The 19824-nt window shown below is 39.1% G+C and overlaps 1 protein-coding gene across 8 annotated transcripts in view; it reads right to left on the bottom strand.

Annotated features, from left to right (window-relative positions):
* The window catches only part of Itpr2 (inositol 1,4,5-trisphosphate receptor type 2), an 842075-nt gene that overhangs the window by 612778 nt on the left and 209473 nt on the right, over positions 1-19824 (bottom strand). For all 8 annotated transcript variants that reach the window (XM_074075818.1, XM_074075817.1, XM_074075816.1 and 5 more), the window contains 3 exons: positions 18314-18442; positions 16134-16254; positions 1363-1553 (listed from right to left, as the gene is read on the bottom strand). In XM_074075818.1, the coding sequence (XP_073931919.1) occupies positions 1363-1553; positions 16134-16254; positions 18314-18442 (441 nt within the window). The remainder of the gene's footprint in view (positions 1-1362; positions 1554-16133; positions 16255-18313; positions 18443-19824) is intronic.

Below are 19824 nucleotides of genomic sequence, written 5' to 3'. Positions count from 1 at the left end.
ACTGGTGGCGTGAGCCACCACTGCCTGGCATCTTTTGTTTGAATTAATGCAGTGCTACATAACTAGCTCTCTGCCTCCAAGTCTGGACACTATAAGACACTCAAAATCCACAGTGATTTCTTCCAAGATAAGCCAAGTTACATATTCTAACAAAAATCTCCACTGGTCTGCCATCATATTTAGGATAAAATCCAAGTGCTTTACTTTAAGTGTTAGTTCATTCAGGTCGACATAACACAATACCACACACTGGGTAGCTTATAAACAAAAGACATTATTTTTCATAGTTTGGGAGCTAAGAATTTCAAGATCAAGGAACCAGCAGACTTTGTGTTTTGTGAAGCCCTACTTCACTGTTCAGAATGTCCAGTACTCCCACATGGAAGAAGGGACAAATGAGCTCTCTTGGACGGGTTTTGTAAGAGCACTAATCTCACTCACGAGGGCTCCACCCTTATGACCTGTTCACCTCCCAGAATTCACATGGTGAAGTCCTATGTTGATTCCCTATGAGCCAATATGACACAGATGCATGCATGCAAAGAGGAAAGACACAGTGAAGTCAAGAAGAGAGGTTTCAGAAGAAACCAGGCCCAATTTAGACTTCCAGCCTCCAGAACTATGAGAAAATAAAAATCTGTTGCTTAAGCTGCCCTGTCATGGTATTTTGTTATGAAAGCCATAAGTAAACTAACACAATGTCTCGTTTACTCAATGTCCTCAAATATCCAGGCCAAAACCACGACTGAGATGCTATGCAAGCAATCTCTGAATAAAGGTGATTGCAGCATTCTGACCAAAGGGCTATGCGAGAATACTGAGAGATAAATTGAGGCAAGATTATGAATATTTCCTTTATTACACAGATCTCTATAATAAATTATTTTACTCAGTTTATTTATTTATTTGGGGAGGTTGAATTCAGGGCTTCACACTAGCTGAGTATCACTTGAGTCACTCTGCCAACTGTTTTACTTACTTATTAGTGGTGTTATGATTGTTATTTTAATACTAAGACCCACCACTCACTAATGTACTTCCAGAACACATTAAATTAACATAATAAACTCATTAAAAAGAACTCACAGGAACTCTTACCTGCATACTATGCATTTTAGAAGGTTGGTGGTAGTAGAGAGTTATAAGGGAAAGCCTGTACCCAAATGAGAATTTTCTATTTTCAAGCATATTTTATTTGTGTAACACATACTTTATTTTATTTTTTTGGTGGTACTAGAGTTTGAACTCAGGGCTCACATTTGCTTGGTTAGGTGCTCTACCACTTGAGTCATGCCCCCAGCCCCAATATGTATTTAGACTGCAGTTTGGAAAGCGTAATGTCATTTCATGGTCTCACTGTACCTGTAACTTTTCAATAATATTTCTATAATCCCAAGCAGGCCCTCCAAGAGCTTCCTTAAATCGAGGTCCAGAGCGAGCCGAGAGTCTCCAACCCATGGCAGCCCTCTGCACCATATTCGAATGGCTCTTCATGAAAAGGGTATTGACTTGGCTATCCAAATCCACTGGAATGGCAATTCCACGATTTTTTGCTGAAAAAGAAAGATTTAAAGTATTTGTCTTTCAATTTGACTAAATCTTCTCAGATATACTATTCAACACTCTTAGCACAGAATAAATGCTAAAAATCAAATCTTTAAGCTCTGCCATACAGTTGTTTCATGTAACTTCAACAACTTTGAACCTGAAAGCATTTCAGCTCTTCAGACCAAGTAGTAAAGTGGGTCCATTCAGTGTTCAAGAACTTTTTTGACTTCTTGGTGATTAATGTTTGACATGTATGTCATACAGCATCAATACAGGAAAACTCTGTAACAAGCAAGCAAATTTTTTCTTTTCCAGATGCCAAAGAAAATAAGAAAGCGGACAGAAAACACACGGTAAATCCTGCCAATCCATTCATTACTTTAATTAGAGTGTATGTTCACAGCCATGCACACACAAAATTGCATGTGATAAAACATCTGAGATCAGAAAATAAAAAGTTGAAGAGTATAAAAAACATGCCTTAGAAAAGCCCACACGATGTATGTCTTTTTTTTTTCATAAAATCCACTGAAATTTATATTTTAACAGGCCTACATCACAATAACACTGAAAAAGGAGAATGTTTGCCACAAAGAAAATAGAAACGTTGAGGCATTTCTACAAGACAGAATGAAGATATGATTATTCCATCAGAGAAGGAAGAGATGGAATTGTCCCATGGGAGAACAGATTTAGGACAGGTCTTCCTGGGGGCACAACCAATGGATATGAGATGTGGCAAGGAATCAGCTGGAAGAAGCACTGAATAACGGGTACATAAGGCCCTCCTCACTCTGACTAGCATCAACAGAGTTGGCAGCAGCAGGTTTTATCCAGAGGATAAAGATAGAGAAATGCAGAAATGTTCTCTCAAGAAAGTAGAGAACCTGCCTATAGAGAATGCCAAATGAAGGTGTTAGGACTTGACAAAGAAGCAGAACAGAGCTTGATGTAATGCCAAGATCATCAGATAAAGGGCACACAGAGGAAGAGAAGAGGCAGTTCCATCAGAGAGAGAAAATATACTGGACTCCAACCACTGAGCAAAGCCCCTAATTTTAATATTGCTGGTAATCCCATCCTGTATGCTGCTTCTCTCTCTCCCTCACCCTCTCCCCCTACCCCTTCCCCTTCTTTCTCGGTAAGTCTGCATGTCATTTGCTCAAGCCCTCCCACAGAACTTAGGTCAGTCCTGAATAGATTGTAGGGGAAAAAGAGGCCCTCTAAACTGCAGTAGAAACACACCAGCCTCCTGTACCAGTCACTGAAGCCATCCACAATTATGAATACACTTGGTGGGATCACAAGGAAAACCAACAGAATTAAGAATAACCAACTCCAGTAAAAGCAGAGCTGATTCCTAAAGAGCAAAAATATTTAAATAATTCTAATTATTATCCTTACAGAATTTGAGTATGTACTGCATCCAAAACATTAGGAAATCAGAAAAAAAGAAAGACATTTTGGAAATTAAAATATTACTGCACAAATAAACATTTAAAAAATTAGCTAAAAAAGAAAAGGATAGCAACAAATTGGTAATCCGGAAAAGGAAGTCAAGGAATATTCTAGAATATAAAGCATAAAAGAACAAAAGTGAAAGTAAATCAGAGAGATTATGAAACAGGGAAGCTCAATCCAGGAAATTTATAACAAACCTAAGTTCCAGAAAGAAACAACGTGGATGTGAGGGCGATCTGGCTATGACATCTGTCACCCCATCGATTGCCAGGGTTGATTCGGCTGATCTGGCTGGCTAGGCGGGTGTCCCCTTCCTCCCTCACAACTCTATGTGTGTCCCTCCCAAAGCTGTGCACTCTCGGTCGAAGAGGGCGACCATCCCTGATAGAGGAGGACCGTTCTTTGGTCAAGGGTACATGAGTAGCTGTGCTCCCCTGCTAGAACCTCTAAACGAGCTCTCAAGAAACAACATAAACAATGGATGGGAAAAAATGATGAAGACAGTGTTCAAATGGAAATGTCCCTCTGTGTGTTAAGAATGACTAAATAAGCATGATGGTCAAATTCTGATGAAACTTTCAAATGCTGGCAATGATTGAAGTATAACCCCCAAAAGTATTCCCAGAAGTCCTTAAAAGCAATACCTTTGAATGTGACCTTACTTGGAAACAAGGTCTTCATAGATACAATCGGGCTGAGTTAAGATAGCTTTGCCTTAATACAATTTTTCCTCTTCTAGAAAGAGGAAAAGAGACACACAGACACATCCAATGGGAAGAGGAGCATATGAAGCTGAAGACAAAGGCTGAGTGGATGCAGCTGCAAGCCAAGGGTTGCAAATGATTGTCAGCACCAGAAACAGAGAGGTATACAACAGAGTCTTCTGTGGGCCTCCAAGCAAGCATGGTGCTGCCAACACCTAGCCTCAGACCTCTGGTGCCCAGAAACATGGAAATGTAAACTTCTGGATTTAAGTTGTTATGGCTGGTACAGAAACTCATACAAATGTCAAGAGCTAAGAGAAAATCTCAAGAACTTCCAGAGAGAAAAGAAGATTCCTAAAAAGCATGATTGCCACTCCCTATCAGCAGCACACAGTGCTAGAAGACAGTGGCATGTCTTTGAAGAGTAGACAGATGAAAAGTTTTGAAAACAGTAATATATATCCATCTAAACTAAAACTCAAATGTGATACCCCAATAAAAACATTCCAGCACATACAAAGAATGAAAGTTTTTTTCCTCCAATCTCCTACGAAAAAATTACAGCAAGAAATAAGAAAGGAATCCAAGACAAACACATCAACATGAATATAAGAAACAAGGCAAGAACCTGGAAAATGAAGCTAGAAAGGAAAAGAAGATTCATAGCTATTAATGGTTAGGAAAGTCTCTTTCAGTGAAAAAGTTTTAATATCATGGTATTACATTTTTTTGTCTCAAGTGGTTATACAGTAAAAAAAATTTATACATAATTTGTAAGTTCTAATAATTGATTTGCAATGTTTATCAACCTATAAGATTTAATGATCGTTCAAAACAGAATAAAAATATCAAAAATCGTAACAATGGAAGGCCAATGATACAGAGAGTAATAAAACACAGTGATAGGAACGAGGGAAGAGAGAAGGAAAAATGTTATTCTCCTTCTATTTCAGTGTGAAGCACATTTTCTGTATTAACTAGCCTTTCTCATTGTGGTGACAAAATACCTGACATAAACAACTTAAAATGAGAAAAGATGTATTTTAGCTCATGGTTTCAGAGATTTCAATCCATACTTCTTGATTCCACTGATTCCTTTCCTGTGATGAAAGAACATTATGGTGGCAAAAGCATGTAGAGGAGCTGATCACCTCGTGGCAGAAAGGAAGCACAGAGCAAAAATGAGGCACTACCCCAGTGACCAATTCATCCAACTAGGCCCCATCTCCTCAAGTTTCCACCTCCTCCCAAAATAGTGCCACTAGCTGGGGACAAAGCCTTCAACACAGGAGCTTGTAACATCAACTCATTCAAACCATAGCACATGTAGACATTATTTAGACATTATTATCAAGAAAACAGAGCTACTGAATCATATTTAAAGTTATTTAAGAGTCACTTTATTTTAAATGAATGAAGATAAGAAGAAAGGAATATAAAGAAACCATACAGAGAGAGAGAGAGAGAGAGAGAGAGAGAGAGAGATGGACAGACAGGAAGACTGACTGACAATTTGGCTTGCTTCATATAAAGGAAAAAAAGCAACAACAGCAGACAGTACTAATTCTGCTGGTGGAAATTCTCCAAAGCTGAAAGATACTTAAAAAACTCCTTTGAAAATAAGCAACCTTTGCTAACAAAAACAACAACAAAACACAAAATTAAAAAACCAAACAGATACTAATTTAAATACACTCTTGAGCTGAAGCCTTAAGAAGGAGTGACAACTCTAAGACAATCTACAATGCTCACACTTCCCTAGTGAATGCTGTCTAGTATTCAGGATAAATTCCCTGATCCAAAGCCCTCGGGGTTTCTGTCCATGTCCTTTTCACACAGTGGTGCAAGTGTACCTCTGTCCCACGTGAAGGTCAGACGGCCTCCACACAGCTGAGGGACACACAGTGTTAATAAATACTGAATGCCACACCATGGCCAAACCCTGGCTACTTGGTGCCCTTCTCTGGCTGCTTTACACATAAGCTGTGTTAGCTCTGAACATCTGAAAAATCAAACAGAAGACACCAGGAGCGTAGTGCTCCTCAAAACGATCACAACCAAGTCATCACTGACACTTAACAAATGGATTCATCTCTCCTTCAGGAATCAGATATGTTAGATGCAAGATCCTAGACTCCGTCAAGGGAGTCTGCTTGTATAGGAGGTGCCAGAACATACTTTTCTAGCCACACTGTGAAGGTTCAGTTTAACTCTTGTGCCTCCGTTATTAACAACGTGGCCCTTTTATTACTGAGTGCAGGAAAATCTCAACCACCCTCCAGGTTCCCCTGTAAATCAATACACCTACACATTCCCCTGTGGACAGCACAATGGACAAGACACACTGGGCAGACTCTGCCATCCTAAACTCTGATAAAGGTTTCTGTTTCCTCAAACAGGGTCATCATCTAGTCTCCTGTACTCACATACATGGCACAGTATAAATTAGCCAGGTAAAACATACCACTATCCCATCCCTCAAGGTAAACTCGAGATGATGGATAAATCACAATACCTAGGAAATAAAAGAAAATGAACTATGCAATTGATGAAGATTATTTGATTACATAAAGTCAACTGTACAGATAATAAAGTCTTATCAAGCAATTATAAAAACATGACGATCTCTAAAGGTATGATCTGAAAAAGATTCCGTGCACTGCCAAAACAGTATGTCTGTCAAAACTGACAATTCTAATTTAGCTTTCTATATATTGTTTTGAAATTAAAGAAAACATTTAAGCAGAAACGAACACTGCAATTAGGAGAAGAATTAGCTTATCTCACTTATAAGAACATTAACTACTGGAACAATATTCTTCAAATACAACCCGAAATATGATTGAAAGTGAGCTAAATTCTATCAAACTAGAGAAATTCTGAGACACACAGTATGCTGAAATGTAATCTAGGACATTTTCTTGGGAATAACATTAGAAGGAGCATTCTTTGGGTCCACAGCCTTAACTAAACTGTGTGCTTCCACAGAAAGTGTGGCATTAAAAAGTTTAAAATGCTTTAAAAAGATTCTATTTCACTTGTAAGTGAGAATGCACTTGCAACACTCCCTTGTTAAGAGCACACTGTCAGAGAGCAGGTATGCGGAGTCCTCAGAAACCTAACAGCAGAGCAGCTCTGCGACCAACATACCTGTCTTTGGGGGAGTTCTAGAGATAACTAGTTCTCTAAAATTAGCTCTCTATTCATGGGTATTTTTATTATTAGGCTAACCTACTAATTAGGCTTATAAAACTGAAAATTCTTTGGATATGACAAGTCTTTGCTGAGATTTTAAGACACAATCAAAATCTGTTTCTAATTATTATCCATTAAGTATGGCATATTCTGTAAAAATTCCTAATTAGATGGTATCTGATGGTATCCGCCAGACTGAAAGCTCTGAGAACACATGTAACGCAGTGATGGGGCCATGGGGAAAATGCTTAGATAGACAAACTGACAGGTAGGTGGAAAGAAACAAGGCAAGCACTAATTAGAGAACTTGGTTGGCTGTCAGGCAGAACTGTGACGCCCAGGTGAACCAGGACAGTTGGAGCGCAAGGAAGGCAGAAGGCAGGACAGCGGCACCATTTCTGTATCGTTTCAAAGAACCCAGAATGTCTGTAGTAAAGCACTGGTGTTTCTAACCAGGAAGGACATGAACAATATTAAATGTGTATTTCCTGTTTGACACTCAAACTGACTGTCAGGATGCTCAATTAATCCTCAAATTGAAGAAAGCATGTAATTTTTATGGGTTACACAGGAGCCAATATTGGAACACCTGATTCCTCATCTGGAAAAATTTATGTTGGTTCCACACCATATTCATATAGCTTACAACTCAACGTATTCATGAGCACTCAAAGTTTTAAACAGCAGCACCCAAAACATAAGCCAAAAGCATGAAGATTCTCCTTGGAAATTCAAAAGCATCCCAGACTGATCAAGGCTACTCTGAGGATGAAAGAAAACCTAAAAAGCCCAAGAAAAAAAATTAAAATCTGTCCACCAAAATTAAGATGAAAATTCAAATGACAAATTTAGACAGATTGTTACTTATAGGCAAAGACCTCATTTGCTTAATATACAAAGGGTAAAACAAGTCATTTAGAAAAAGTATCAAAGCACAAAAGTGAGTTTGCAGAAAAGGAACACCAATGTCTCAGTTATATGGAAAGTTTTCTTCCTCACTCACAGTAGAAACAAATGCACACTGAAACGACAGCAATATTTTTACTATGATTGGTAAGACTCTGACACACTTACTGAGGAGAAAGATGACTCCTCTACATTGCTGGTGGTTGTTAACTGAACAGTCCCTAGGGTGACAGTACCTCCCAAAACGATGATCACCTAGAAATTCTACTCCTAGATATTTACCTTATTCTGTGTGGAAGATGAATGACACTGACATATTAAAAATGGAGTTAAATTAATTATAAGATAATCAGACTATGCAGACAGTGACAGAATGGGATATTCAGTCATTTATTTGTATCATTTATTTTAACTATACAATAAACATTCATAGACAACCTACAGTGCTCTGGACACCGTGTGTGGCTGTAGAACATTACAGCAGATAAAGCTTCATTGTGCTTTGTGATTTTTAAAATCTATCTAACCCTAACACACTGAAAATTGAGAGTAAGAAATATGGTTTGACAGAGTACCCTTTTCCCACTAAAACAATGCTTGTCACATAATGAGGGCTCCTTACAAGTCAACTGAGTTAATAAATAAGAAAAAAAACTGGTTATTATCTAATACTGTAACTTATTCAGATTTGTTTTAAAAAAATAGCAAAGTTGTAAAAAATGATAATCACAGGCGTGTTATGTAAAAGTCTTTATACAATCAGTTATGAGACCCCAGGTAGATGAAAGTAGATATGTGTACTGAATACAGACTGAATTTCTCAAAGGGTTAATCATTTTTACATGTTCACTTTTTTGTAGAACAACTGGCTAAAAGGTTGATGTTCATTATTCAAGCCATTTGTAATGAATATTTTTTGGAATTTCCATTTTGGAAAGTAGATTGCATTGCCAACAAAGTACCCAATATTAATCCCCCAAATTATTTGAAGATTATGAAACACATGGGACAAAATTCTTTTTTAAGTAAAATAATATGGAAATAATCCTCAGATGCTTTTTCTCAAAGCATTTCTACCACGTGCTATTGTATTTTACGTGAATGAGTAAACTGAGGAACAGCATCTGACCAAGTGCACTTCACATGGCCTCAATATTTCTCAAATCTCAGGGGACAGTACAGCATGCACTGATCAAGGTCTCCATGCTTCTGCCCTCCCCCAGCCTGAACTTATTTCATTGATGGTAAAGAACAAGAAAGATGTTTACACCTTACATGCTGTAGCAGGCCTCCTACATTTAAGGAGGGCTGCCTGGAAATTTGCATTTGTTGACATTCAAAAACTCGTTACTTCTTATATAGACAAATTTCAAAGTCTATGTAATTTAGAACAAAGTATAACAATGAATCTAAGTATCAGTGTCTAAAGATACAAATCATTCATAAACCTCTCAACCTTTAGCTTTATCAGAAAAATCTAGCATTACCCCTGGTAAATTCACAATTGATCTGGCTTCTGTTTTCAAAGCTTATGGAATTTTATTAGAAGAACCTAACATGACATAGTAAATTAATAATAGCCTTGGAACATTTAATGGTAATAGGAAAAACTTCACAAACTCAGATAGTAATGATCAAGAAGAAGAGAGAAGCGGTATGCAACAGAAAGCACTTTTGTTCTATTAAGGACTTCCCAAGCTCTTGATAACTTAATTCATTAGCTTCTGAATATTTTAAGTTATTTGAAAACTCTATATGTTTGTTGCATATAACTTAAATTACCATCTTGACCATACTTTGTATCTTATAGGTATAAAAGGGTGTGTGTTTGTTTAAACTGACTTATGACAGTAGAGGATCACGAATGTTGAGTAGCATTATCAATGCACAAGGGTTCGTGTCCTGGCTCTGTCCCTGCCTACCTGTGTGATGTCGTGTGACATGACCAGGCTCCCTGACATCACTAACCGCATTTTCCTGTCTGCACAATGTGCTAAGGAATTTGTCTACATCCCCGAGCTTACAGACTGTCCCATGCTCAGCAATGCCTGCTGCTCCCAGCAAGCTGGGTGCTGACTGGGAATTGCTTTTGCTAAGTTTTTGCTGCCTTTTGTATTCAATGTACAAATAAGGAAAAAGATGAAGGATTTTCAAAAATAGTAGATGAGTTGAACTAATGTATTTGAGAGCACTTTACAAACCATAAAGAGTCACATCACTGTAGCTCTCACTGACATTGGCACTTACAGGAATGTATTCACCAATTTGTAAGTGTGCTGAAGTACACAAAACACTCTCTTGACTGTAAGACTTTAAATGTGTATACCCTTTGTTGTTTTTAATACTATAATTCTTACATATTTGAATTGTGTAAAATTTTAGTGCCTCTGTGTACTTTAAAAGAGCTGCTGAAACATGAACGTGCCTTTGCTCTGAGTTCTAAACTTTCAGACAGATCCCTACCCAAATGCTGCCAAAGTGTTTTGGATTGAGCCTCTCTACGATGCCTCAGCAAACCAGATCCGACCAAAGGAAGTCATTCCTGCCAGTTCCCCCTCAGTCAAACTGACTCTGACCTCCCTCCAGGAACCATGGGAGATTCTCAGCAATCAATCTGCTTGGCCTGATGAGGAAGTCACCTGTGTTCTCACTCCATGAGGAGAGAGCCTCTCCGTTAGTTCTCCATCCTGCTGCCCTCCACCCTTTTCTGTCCACGAAGCCCCTGCCCTTCACTCAGCTCATCAGAACGCTCTTCCTATTTCATACGGTGAGGTGCTGCCTCATTCTAGACTCACAGAAAAAGCCAATTTGAGCAAGGCCAAATGTCAGGACTGTAGTTCATGTTAGACTTTCCTAGAGACAGGACCTGTGAGCAGCATGGCATAGCACCAAACTTCATAATCAGAGAAACTTGGATTTCAAAGACAACTACTTATTAATTGGACAAGTTACTTAACCTTTCTCAGCCGAAATTTTTTCATCTGTGAAATAAATACCTAGTCACTGATTGTTGTCAGTCAACAAACACTAACCTGATCAGTCAATACCAAGCATGGCCAGCCTCACTGATGCATAAAGGAGGGGTCTTTGTATTCACGCTCTACATTCTAACGGTGGGCACAGAAAATAAAGATGCAATAAACGAGCCAACAAGACATCTTCAAACAGTGACAAGTATTAGCAGGAAAATGAAATCGCATAATGTGCTGGGGACAGGAAGAAGCTATATGTGGCAGGTTCTGGGACAGGGAGCACTAGTCTTTAGCTGAGGTCTGATTCACAAGAGGAAGCAAGTAAATGACAGTGTGGGGGAAGAGATCCACACAGCAGAACAGCACATGCAACAGCCCTAAGAAGAGGAAGTCTAGTTAGATGAGAGATGCAGGAAGGCTGGTGTGTGTGGAGCAGAGCTGAAGGCAAGGTGGGGGAACTGGATGAGAGGTGAGGGGCTTTGAAGGCCACAGGAGGACACAGATTTCAAGTGCAATGTCAAGTGCAAGGGAGATTCTGAGCAGGTGAGGGATGCTGTGGGGAATGGACCACAACAGGAGGGAGCAGAAGTGGGAGCTTACCAAGGATATTCCATTATCCACTCTAGTGAAGGTGGGTGTTCTGAGGGGGACTTGCAGAAGGAAGAGAAAAGACAGATTTTGGAAATGGGAACAACAGAACTTATTGTTGTGCTCGATGGGGGAGAACATAAGGAAGAGTCAAAGCACTAACTGTAAAATAGCTGTTTTAGGAGTAGGACGGAAATCCGCCTCCTGCAGCTGTCAGACACTGCCACCCTGTCTATGGGAACCTGTGAAAGAAGCCCCTTGTCACCCTCAAGTGTTTGAAGGTAACTACTATGCTCCTCCTCAGGTTTCTTCTTTGTCTAAACAGCTCAAATATTTTCAATATGACTTGAATGAGGTGGTTCAGACCCCTGTAACATGAATAGTCACTTCTAAATGCATTTATTTGGGGTCTGTGTTTGCCCATGAACAGAATTCCTCAAAACCCCCAAACCAGGAGGTCTGATTATCTCAAAGCACACTGGCTTTCACCTTTATCCCAGGTACCAGCTTTCTCTGACTTTTGTTTTGACGGTGACTTCATAATGTCCCTCACCAGCTGATAAGGGAGACAATTCTGTATTTATGATGACACACACTGAGATAAGATGAAAACTATGAGAAATGTACTAGTGGTCACACCACACAAGAGAGAGGTCATTTATGGATGTGAGAATCAAGCATGGCCTTTACAGAGGAAATTAAGTAAGTTTGACTCATAAAAGATGCTGAGAGGCAGCAATGTTGGAAACGGAATAGAAAGAATTAAGTGTAAACAATGTGTGAGCCACAGTAGCTCGGTCTGCTGTCACACAGGGCAGGTGTGGGAACCTGTGAGCAAGGAGGACAGGAAGAGAACTTGACTGAGTAGTGGAGACCACAGATGCTTCAAGGAAGAATCCATTCTGATATTCAGAGTATTACACAAAGGGTGCTACTTAATGTTGGGGCCTTTGTGTTGATGATTTGCAATCAATAAGAGAATGTCACTTCAGGAAGATTATTCTGGTAGGAGGTTTATTTAAGTGAGGAGAGAAGGAAACAGATTTTCTGCAGTGTTTCAAGAAAACAGCAATGAGGGGCTAAACAAATCCTCCACAGAGGGACAGGAAGGGAGAGGCAGGTACAGAGAGGGGACAGTTGTTGTAGAGCACTGGTGCAGATGGAAGGGATAGGCATGGAAAAGGAAGAAAGACAGAACTGAGAGTTTCTATCAAGAACATGTCTCTTCCAACCTCATCTGGATTGAAGACCTAGATATAATTATTTTTTAGACTACTTATCACATGTGTTTATGCATACAAAAAGGAACTGATAATTCATAAGGCCTGGGCCAGTATAGAAAATGAGGGTTTTTTGGCAGCACTGGGGTTTGAACTCAGGGCTTCATGCTTGCTAGGCAGGTGCTCTACCACTTGAGCCACTCTGCCAACCCAGAAAATGAAATCTTATGACTTAGAAATTGAAGATATATTTAGACTAATAAAGTTTCAGAGACCTTTTTAAACCAAAGCTCTGCTATCCTACTATGCAAGAACTGGTTCAGCCACACATTGCACACATCCACGTCAGAATTTGGGTGGCAGTCACAACACAGAATCTCATGGGTGGTTCAAAGTTCTTGTCTCTCAATTGCAGAAAATAACAGTTTCATTATGACATTTCCTTCAGATATACACCAAGGAATGGTACTTCTGAACCACACAGTAGTTCTGCTGCTGGGTTTTTGAGGAGCCTTCACACTCACTTCCTTAGTGACTGCACTAATTTACTTTCTCACCAACAGTGATGAGGGTTCCTTGTCCTCACCAGTATTTGTTGTTTGTTTCATTGATAACTGCCATTCTGACTGGGAGAGGTGGACTCACCATATAGTTTTAATTTGCATTCCTTTATGACTAAGGATGTTAAAACTCTTTTCATATATTTCTTGGCCATTTGCACATCGTCTTTTGAGAAATGTTAGCTCAATATAGAAGACTAAACTAGATCCCTGTCTAATCTTGTACAAAAATCAATATAAATGGATCAAAGTTCTTGATGTAAGTCCTAAAACTCTGAAACTACTACAGGAAAACATAAGGAAAGCTCTTTGGGTTATAGACCTAGGCAACAACTTTATAAGTGGGACTCCAATAGCTCAGGAAGAATGAGCAAGAATTGACAAACAGGATTGAATCAAATTAAAAAGCTTCTGCACAGCAAAGGAAATAATTGCCAGAGTGAAGAGACAGCCTACAACATGTCAAAAATCTTTGCCAGCTGTTCATCTGACTAAGGGTTAATATCCAGAATATTAAAAAACTCAAACAATTAGCTAGGCATGGTGGTACACATCTGTAACCCTTCCTACTTGGGAGGTAGAGTTAGGAGGATAGTGAGTTTGGCCAGCCCTGGCAAAGTTACTGAGACCTTACCTCAAAACCCAAAAAGACAAATGAAAAGGCAGGAGGCATGGCTCAAGTGAAAGAGCCATGTATGTGGCTCTGGGTTCCACCCCCAATATAGCAAAAACAAACAAATGAAAAGCCACCAAATAATCCACTCAGTCAAAGGACAAGTAAATCATCTCTGAATTTTTAAGTGCTATAAACAATACACACTTTAGGCTCAGTGTAGAGCTACTGGCACCATCCCCCATCGCATTTGCTGAGCACTGAGGGAGAAGAAACCAGTCGAAAAGGAGGAGAAAGAAGGGGAAACTGCTGTAAAATGTAAAATATGGAAATATACCTTGGCAGCAAAGGCAATGTATACTATATAAAATTTAATACCATCATATTTATTTGCTCTTTCTTTGGATTGTATCTTTTAATGGTTTATATAACAAACCCTCATTTATTCCAAATGGAAAAAAAGTACTGCTTTTTTTGTTATAACTTCAAAAGTAATGTAATAGTAAAAACTCAGAAATTATGTAAAAGCCTGAAACTGGCTCACCTATTATTCCACCACTCAGAGATAACCAATATTAGTATTTTATTTAAATAGCTCTGGGTGCATCTTTTTAAATGCTACATCTTTGTAAATAAAAATTAGGTTCTCTTGTGTGTCCTTCCTTCCTTTTGATATAATATGTATTATGGCCTCTTCCCACATCTCTTCTCTTCCTGAATTATTCAGTTCTCAAAACTCTAGGAGTTGAGCAAAGTGCCAGCATCAGGAAAAAGTATAAAAATGAGCTGTGATGACCCAGAGCATCACAGCCCAAGATGGAGTCTGTGTAGGAGGGCTGCCCAGGGAAGACAACAGAACTTGAGAGGGTGGGTAAGGCGTCCCACAGAGGATGGCCTGGCTCATATATTCTTGCAAAAGACTGACCCAGGACAGTCAGAGCTGAGCAGGATGAAGAAGCTGTGCCCAGAGCAGCAGCCTGACCTCCATGCTGGAACCAAGAAGAGGCGAGAAGGAAGCCTCCACAGGCCAAGGAAAAGAGAACAGCATCCTTGTGGGGTGTTCTGGCCCAGGGGGACTGTGTGTACAAAGCAGGATTCCAGGTGTGGAAGCACTAAAGCTATTTATTAGCTTATTTGAAGAGAGCCAGTATTCTTATCAATTGAATTTCACAACCCAGAAATTGTACACCTTTCTATTTTAAAATTTTATATACTGAACATATTTCAATTTTATTATCTAATATTCCTTGCTTACTCTTAAGTAATTAATATTTGCATTGATAATTATGACTTATATCCTTCCCCCTTTTATTCTTTGTTTTGGTATACAGAAAATCCATCAAGGAATCTTATTCATAATTGATTACCTAGGTGAATTACATTAGTAGTCAATAAGTTTGAGTAATTTTCAATTCATCTTCCTGCACTGTAACTGCTTTTGAATCCATTAATTTAAATAGTGCTGTCATTAAATGCTGTCAGTACAAAATCTCTTAAGTCATATTGCAGGATGGGTGGAAAAACTAAAAATATAATAAAATGGTCATGAATTAGTTAAAGCATTTATCCCTCCATCAAGTAGTTACTGGACACATACTATAACCCTGGCCAAGTTACATAGCCTAGATAATTTTGTTTTCTCAACTATAAAATGTAAATAACCAAAAAAATCTACCTAAGGATTTGATGCTACAATGCATTGCTTAGCTTCGCACATACTGAGTACCCAATAAACACTGACGTGACGATGACACTGAAATACCCCATAAACCACTCTTCCCAACTCCCAGAGCCACGAGATGATCACGCTTGTCTTCATTTTTCTTTTTACTGTTTAGTCTAGCCAAGTCTGTATTTATTCTCCCTCATCAATTCATTAACCATCAATTAACCTACACACATATACACACAGGACTATGAGAAACACTTCTACCTTACAATCCATTACCTCCCATTCATTTGCAATTTCTGAAGGCCCTCAATAAATACTGCTACAGTTCAAACAAAACTGGAACACTATAGAGCACTCAAAAAGTCCTACAGCCATAAAGGTATTAATAGGTCAGGCCACTTATAAACAAGACGGTCCCACAATGAGTGTGAGACAACAATAAGCTACACCATGTTTGTAGAATCACACTGAGCCACATCTATGTGTGTGCACAGTACTGCATTTAAGTTTAGAAACATGAATACATTCTCTCTGTATAACTCTGCAGTATTCAGAACTGCTTGCTGATCACTGCTCTCCAAGTTTGCAAGAACACCTGTTTTCTTACTACATTATAGACGGAAAGTCCCATTACCCAGAGCCCAGTCTCATCAAGAGACAGACGGCCAGGTCAAGCAGGACACCACGTGCTTACCCACTTCTGCCAAGGTTCTGATACAAGACTCCACTGAGGCCTTCTGTGCGGGGTTCGGCCAGGTGCAGTTGTAAATTCTGAAGGCAGACTGCAGCAGCTGGATGAAAACTGGCTGATGTGTCTAAAAACAAAGGAAACAGGCAAATAGCAATGTAGAACACTAGCGTGACTAATGTGGGTCTGCACAGTACCAGAAAGGGACATCAAAACACAATAGACCTTCACATTTCAGAGTGTTCATAAATACCTCCTCAGGGAACATTTATGATGGGCTCCCTTCATCATCAGCACAGGACAGTCACTACAGAAAATCAATTATTTGCCTTTTAGCTATAGTCTTAATCAGAAAATATGCTATTTTCTGAAGTCAATGACCTTACTTTTTATAATCCCTTATTTACCACCAACTGCAAATAGAGCAGGTGCTACTGCTTTGGTTTGTTTGTTTGGTTTTACATGATACACAAGTAGAGAGGGCAGATATTTTGAACTACAAAACCCACTTCATGTTCCTATCTATCAGTTTAACTACTCCATGAAGGAGGTATAACTGAAGTGATATTTTGTAAAATTAATCTATAATCACTCTGGAAGAGTTGGGAACCACAGAAATAAATCAATAATCCTTTGATGTGGGATTGGTTCAGTATGGATGTAATTCTGTATTGAATATTTTTGATCCAAGGTTGGTTGGATTTTCAGATGCAAAGCTAGTGGATGCAGAGGATCAGCTATATTTAATTCCTAAATTTCTCTCTGTATAGAAGCATATGTATCTTTACACAAATCTGGATAATAACATAATGCAATTCAGTGGTTAATATTACTTAATAATCACTGTCCTCAGTCATCAATCTTTCCTTTTAAAAGATGATTTTTATTTTTTTCTTTTATTCATATGTGCATACAATGTTTGGGTCATTTCTTACCCCCTTTCCCCCACCCTCTCCCTTTCCCCCCCTACCCCCCTCGCTACCAGGCAGAAACTATTTTGCCCTCATCTCTGATTTTGTTGAAGAGAGAATATAAGCAATAATAGGAAGGAACAAGGTTTCTGCTAGTTGAGACAAGGATAGCTATATAGGGAGTTGACTTGCATTGCTTTCCTGTACATGTGTTACCTTCTAAATTAATTCTTCTCGAACTAACCTTTTCTCTAGTTCCTGGTCCCCTTCTCCTATTGGCCTCAGTTGCTTTAAAGTATCTGCTTTAGTTTCTCTGCATTGAGGGCAACAAATGCTATCTAGTTTTTTGGGTGTCTTACCTATCCTCATACCTCCCTTGTGTGCGCTCGCTTTATCGTATGATCAGAGTCCAGTCCCCTTGTTGTAAAACATGATTTTTAATTGGTATATAATAAGCCACTCTACAAAAGTACGATAATTTATTTAGCTGCCCCATTTGTGGACATTTAAAGTTGATGTCAACTTCTAAGTATTATAAATAAATACCTGGATGAAAATCTCAATATATGCACCTCTGCTGATGCTTTTAGATAAATCCCCAAAGTGGAACTACTGGGTTAGAATTCCCATCCATTTAAAGAATCATGCAGCTATTTCGACAGTTGGCAAGCAATCAACATACAGACATGAAAGGTTTTGTTTTGTGTAGAGAGTGAGGAAAAATAACTCAATTTGAATGTGAGGTGAGGTCTCTTTGAAATAAAACTTGGTAAACTCAGAAAAGAGAATAACAGTGAGAAGAGTTAGAGATGGTTAGAGAGAGAAGGTCACTCATCTGAAGTGTGGGAAACGACTTTCTCACTGGATTAAAGTTCTTTTCTACTCAAAGCAAATTCTTTTTCATTCCTTTTCTTGGTGGTACTGAGGTTAGAACTCAGGGCTTCATGCTTATTAGACAGGTGCTCTACAGCTTGAGACACATTTCTAGCCCATCTTGCTCTGGTTATTTGGAGACAGGGTCTCAGTTTTGCCCAGGACAGCCTGGACCACAATCCTATTTTAAGCTTCCCACCACAGCTGGGATGACAGGAGCATACCACCACAGCCAGCTTTTTTTCTGTTGAGATGAGGTCTCCAGAACTTTTTGCCTGGGCTGGTCTAGAACCATGATCCTCCCCATCTCAGCCTCCCAAGTAGCTAGGGTTACAGGCATGAGCCACTGGTGCCCAGCTTAAACAAGACAAACTCTTAGAACCCTTCTGTGGGTCAAGCTACCTGGAGACTGGTACTGTTGTCTGAAAAGGGTGAGTTGAAGAAGCCGCTCACAATGTTCATGACTGACTCAGTGACACACTTCTCCAGGAAGATGTCTGCGTGTTTCCTGTCTGTAGTAGTGTTGCAAACCTAAAGAGAAAGCGAAATGGTTTAACATGCTTTATCACATCTTTGCAATATAAGTAAATACTAGAATCGCCTAAAAAGTGTCCCAAAGTAGTTCTACATAACAATTTTTGTGCTTTTTAAAGTTCTTCCCCAAATTCATTAAAACTGCATCATTATGCAGAAGCCTCTCCTTCAAATTTGACTGTGACTTCAGCCAGGGACCAGATTCCTTCAGACTCCCATATCCTTGTATTTTATTTCTTCTCCCTTTTCTTGCACACCAATCTCTCTCCTGATTCCCATGGTAGTTTTGCCTGAAAACTGTCTCCGTCAGTGTGAGGAAGTCAAAGTGGAAACAGTCATCATAAGAAAGTGGTGATGTAATGGTGGTGTAGCTCTGCACACATTTCCCTGAACTGAAACTGCAGAGGGCTAACACAGAAGCCCTGTGGGGAGGAGAACAGAAGGGCACAATAGGACAAATCTAAACCTTTTCCACAGCCACAGCTTATTGTGAGGCATGGACGTGCTCTGTGTCTGTTCTTCACTGAGAAGGGAAGCAAGAAGACACAGTAACACAGCCAGGGATGGCCCTGTTTCATGCTCTTATCTTCACATTTTATTAAATGAGGTATAATCTGGCCATGTTGCTAAACTATAAACTTCAGAGTGCGTCAGCATAGACAAATTGCAAAAGCTCGGCTACATGATTAAAAACAAATGAAAAGCACACGGGAATGTGGAAATAAAAAGAAGAAGGGGGACACCATATGTTCCAGATGTTCTTACACAATCCAAATTTCTATGTAATTGTTGTCTTTTCATAAGACACTTAATCAAAAGAGTAAGTGAATGCAATTTAACTTACTATTGCTTTAAAACTTTTCACACAAACTCACAAAAGAGGAAAATTCCCTTCTCAGACCACGTGCTCCAGGTGTTTGGGGTTAGTGCAAATGTCAGCAAGTGCTGGATGGAGGGGGAAGGACCAAGCACTTCCTATCTAGGAAGTCCATGTTTTCCTCGTGTACTGAATGGCACTTACCTGAAAGGGGTTACTAGATCTAAAAGAGTTTTAGTGTAATTACCATTATAGCTATTGGAGGGAACCATATAATGAAAGAAAATGTATTATGTCAAGTTATCAATTCTAGATATTTCTCTAGCACATAACACAGCATAGGGCACAAAAAGATGTTCAATACAGCAGTCCCTCTCATCCTCGGGGGATGGGTTCAAGACCACAGACAACATCAAACCCTATGTACACTGTGTGAACTTACACATATGTACCTGTGATAAAGTTTAATTCATAAATTAGGAGCAGTAAGAGACAAGCAAAAACAAAAATAAAACTTATAAAACAGACTATGGTAAAATGTTGAATGTTCTGTTCTCTATCG

The sequence above is a fragment of the Castor canadensis genome, chromosome 6 (assembly GCF_047511655.1).
Source record: "Castor canadensis chromosome 6, mCasCan1.hap1v2, whole genome shotgun sequence".
Lineage (NCBI taxonomy): Eukaryota > Metazoa > Chordata > Mammalia > Rodentia > Castoridae > Castor > Castor canadensis.
Note: the sequence above shows the minus strand (reverse complement) of the source record. Positions and strands in the feature narration are given on the sequence as shown.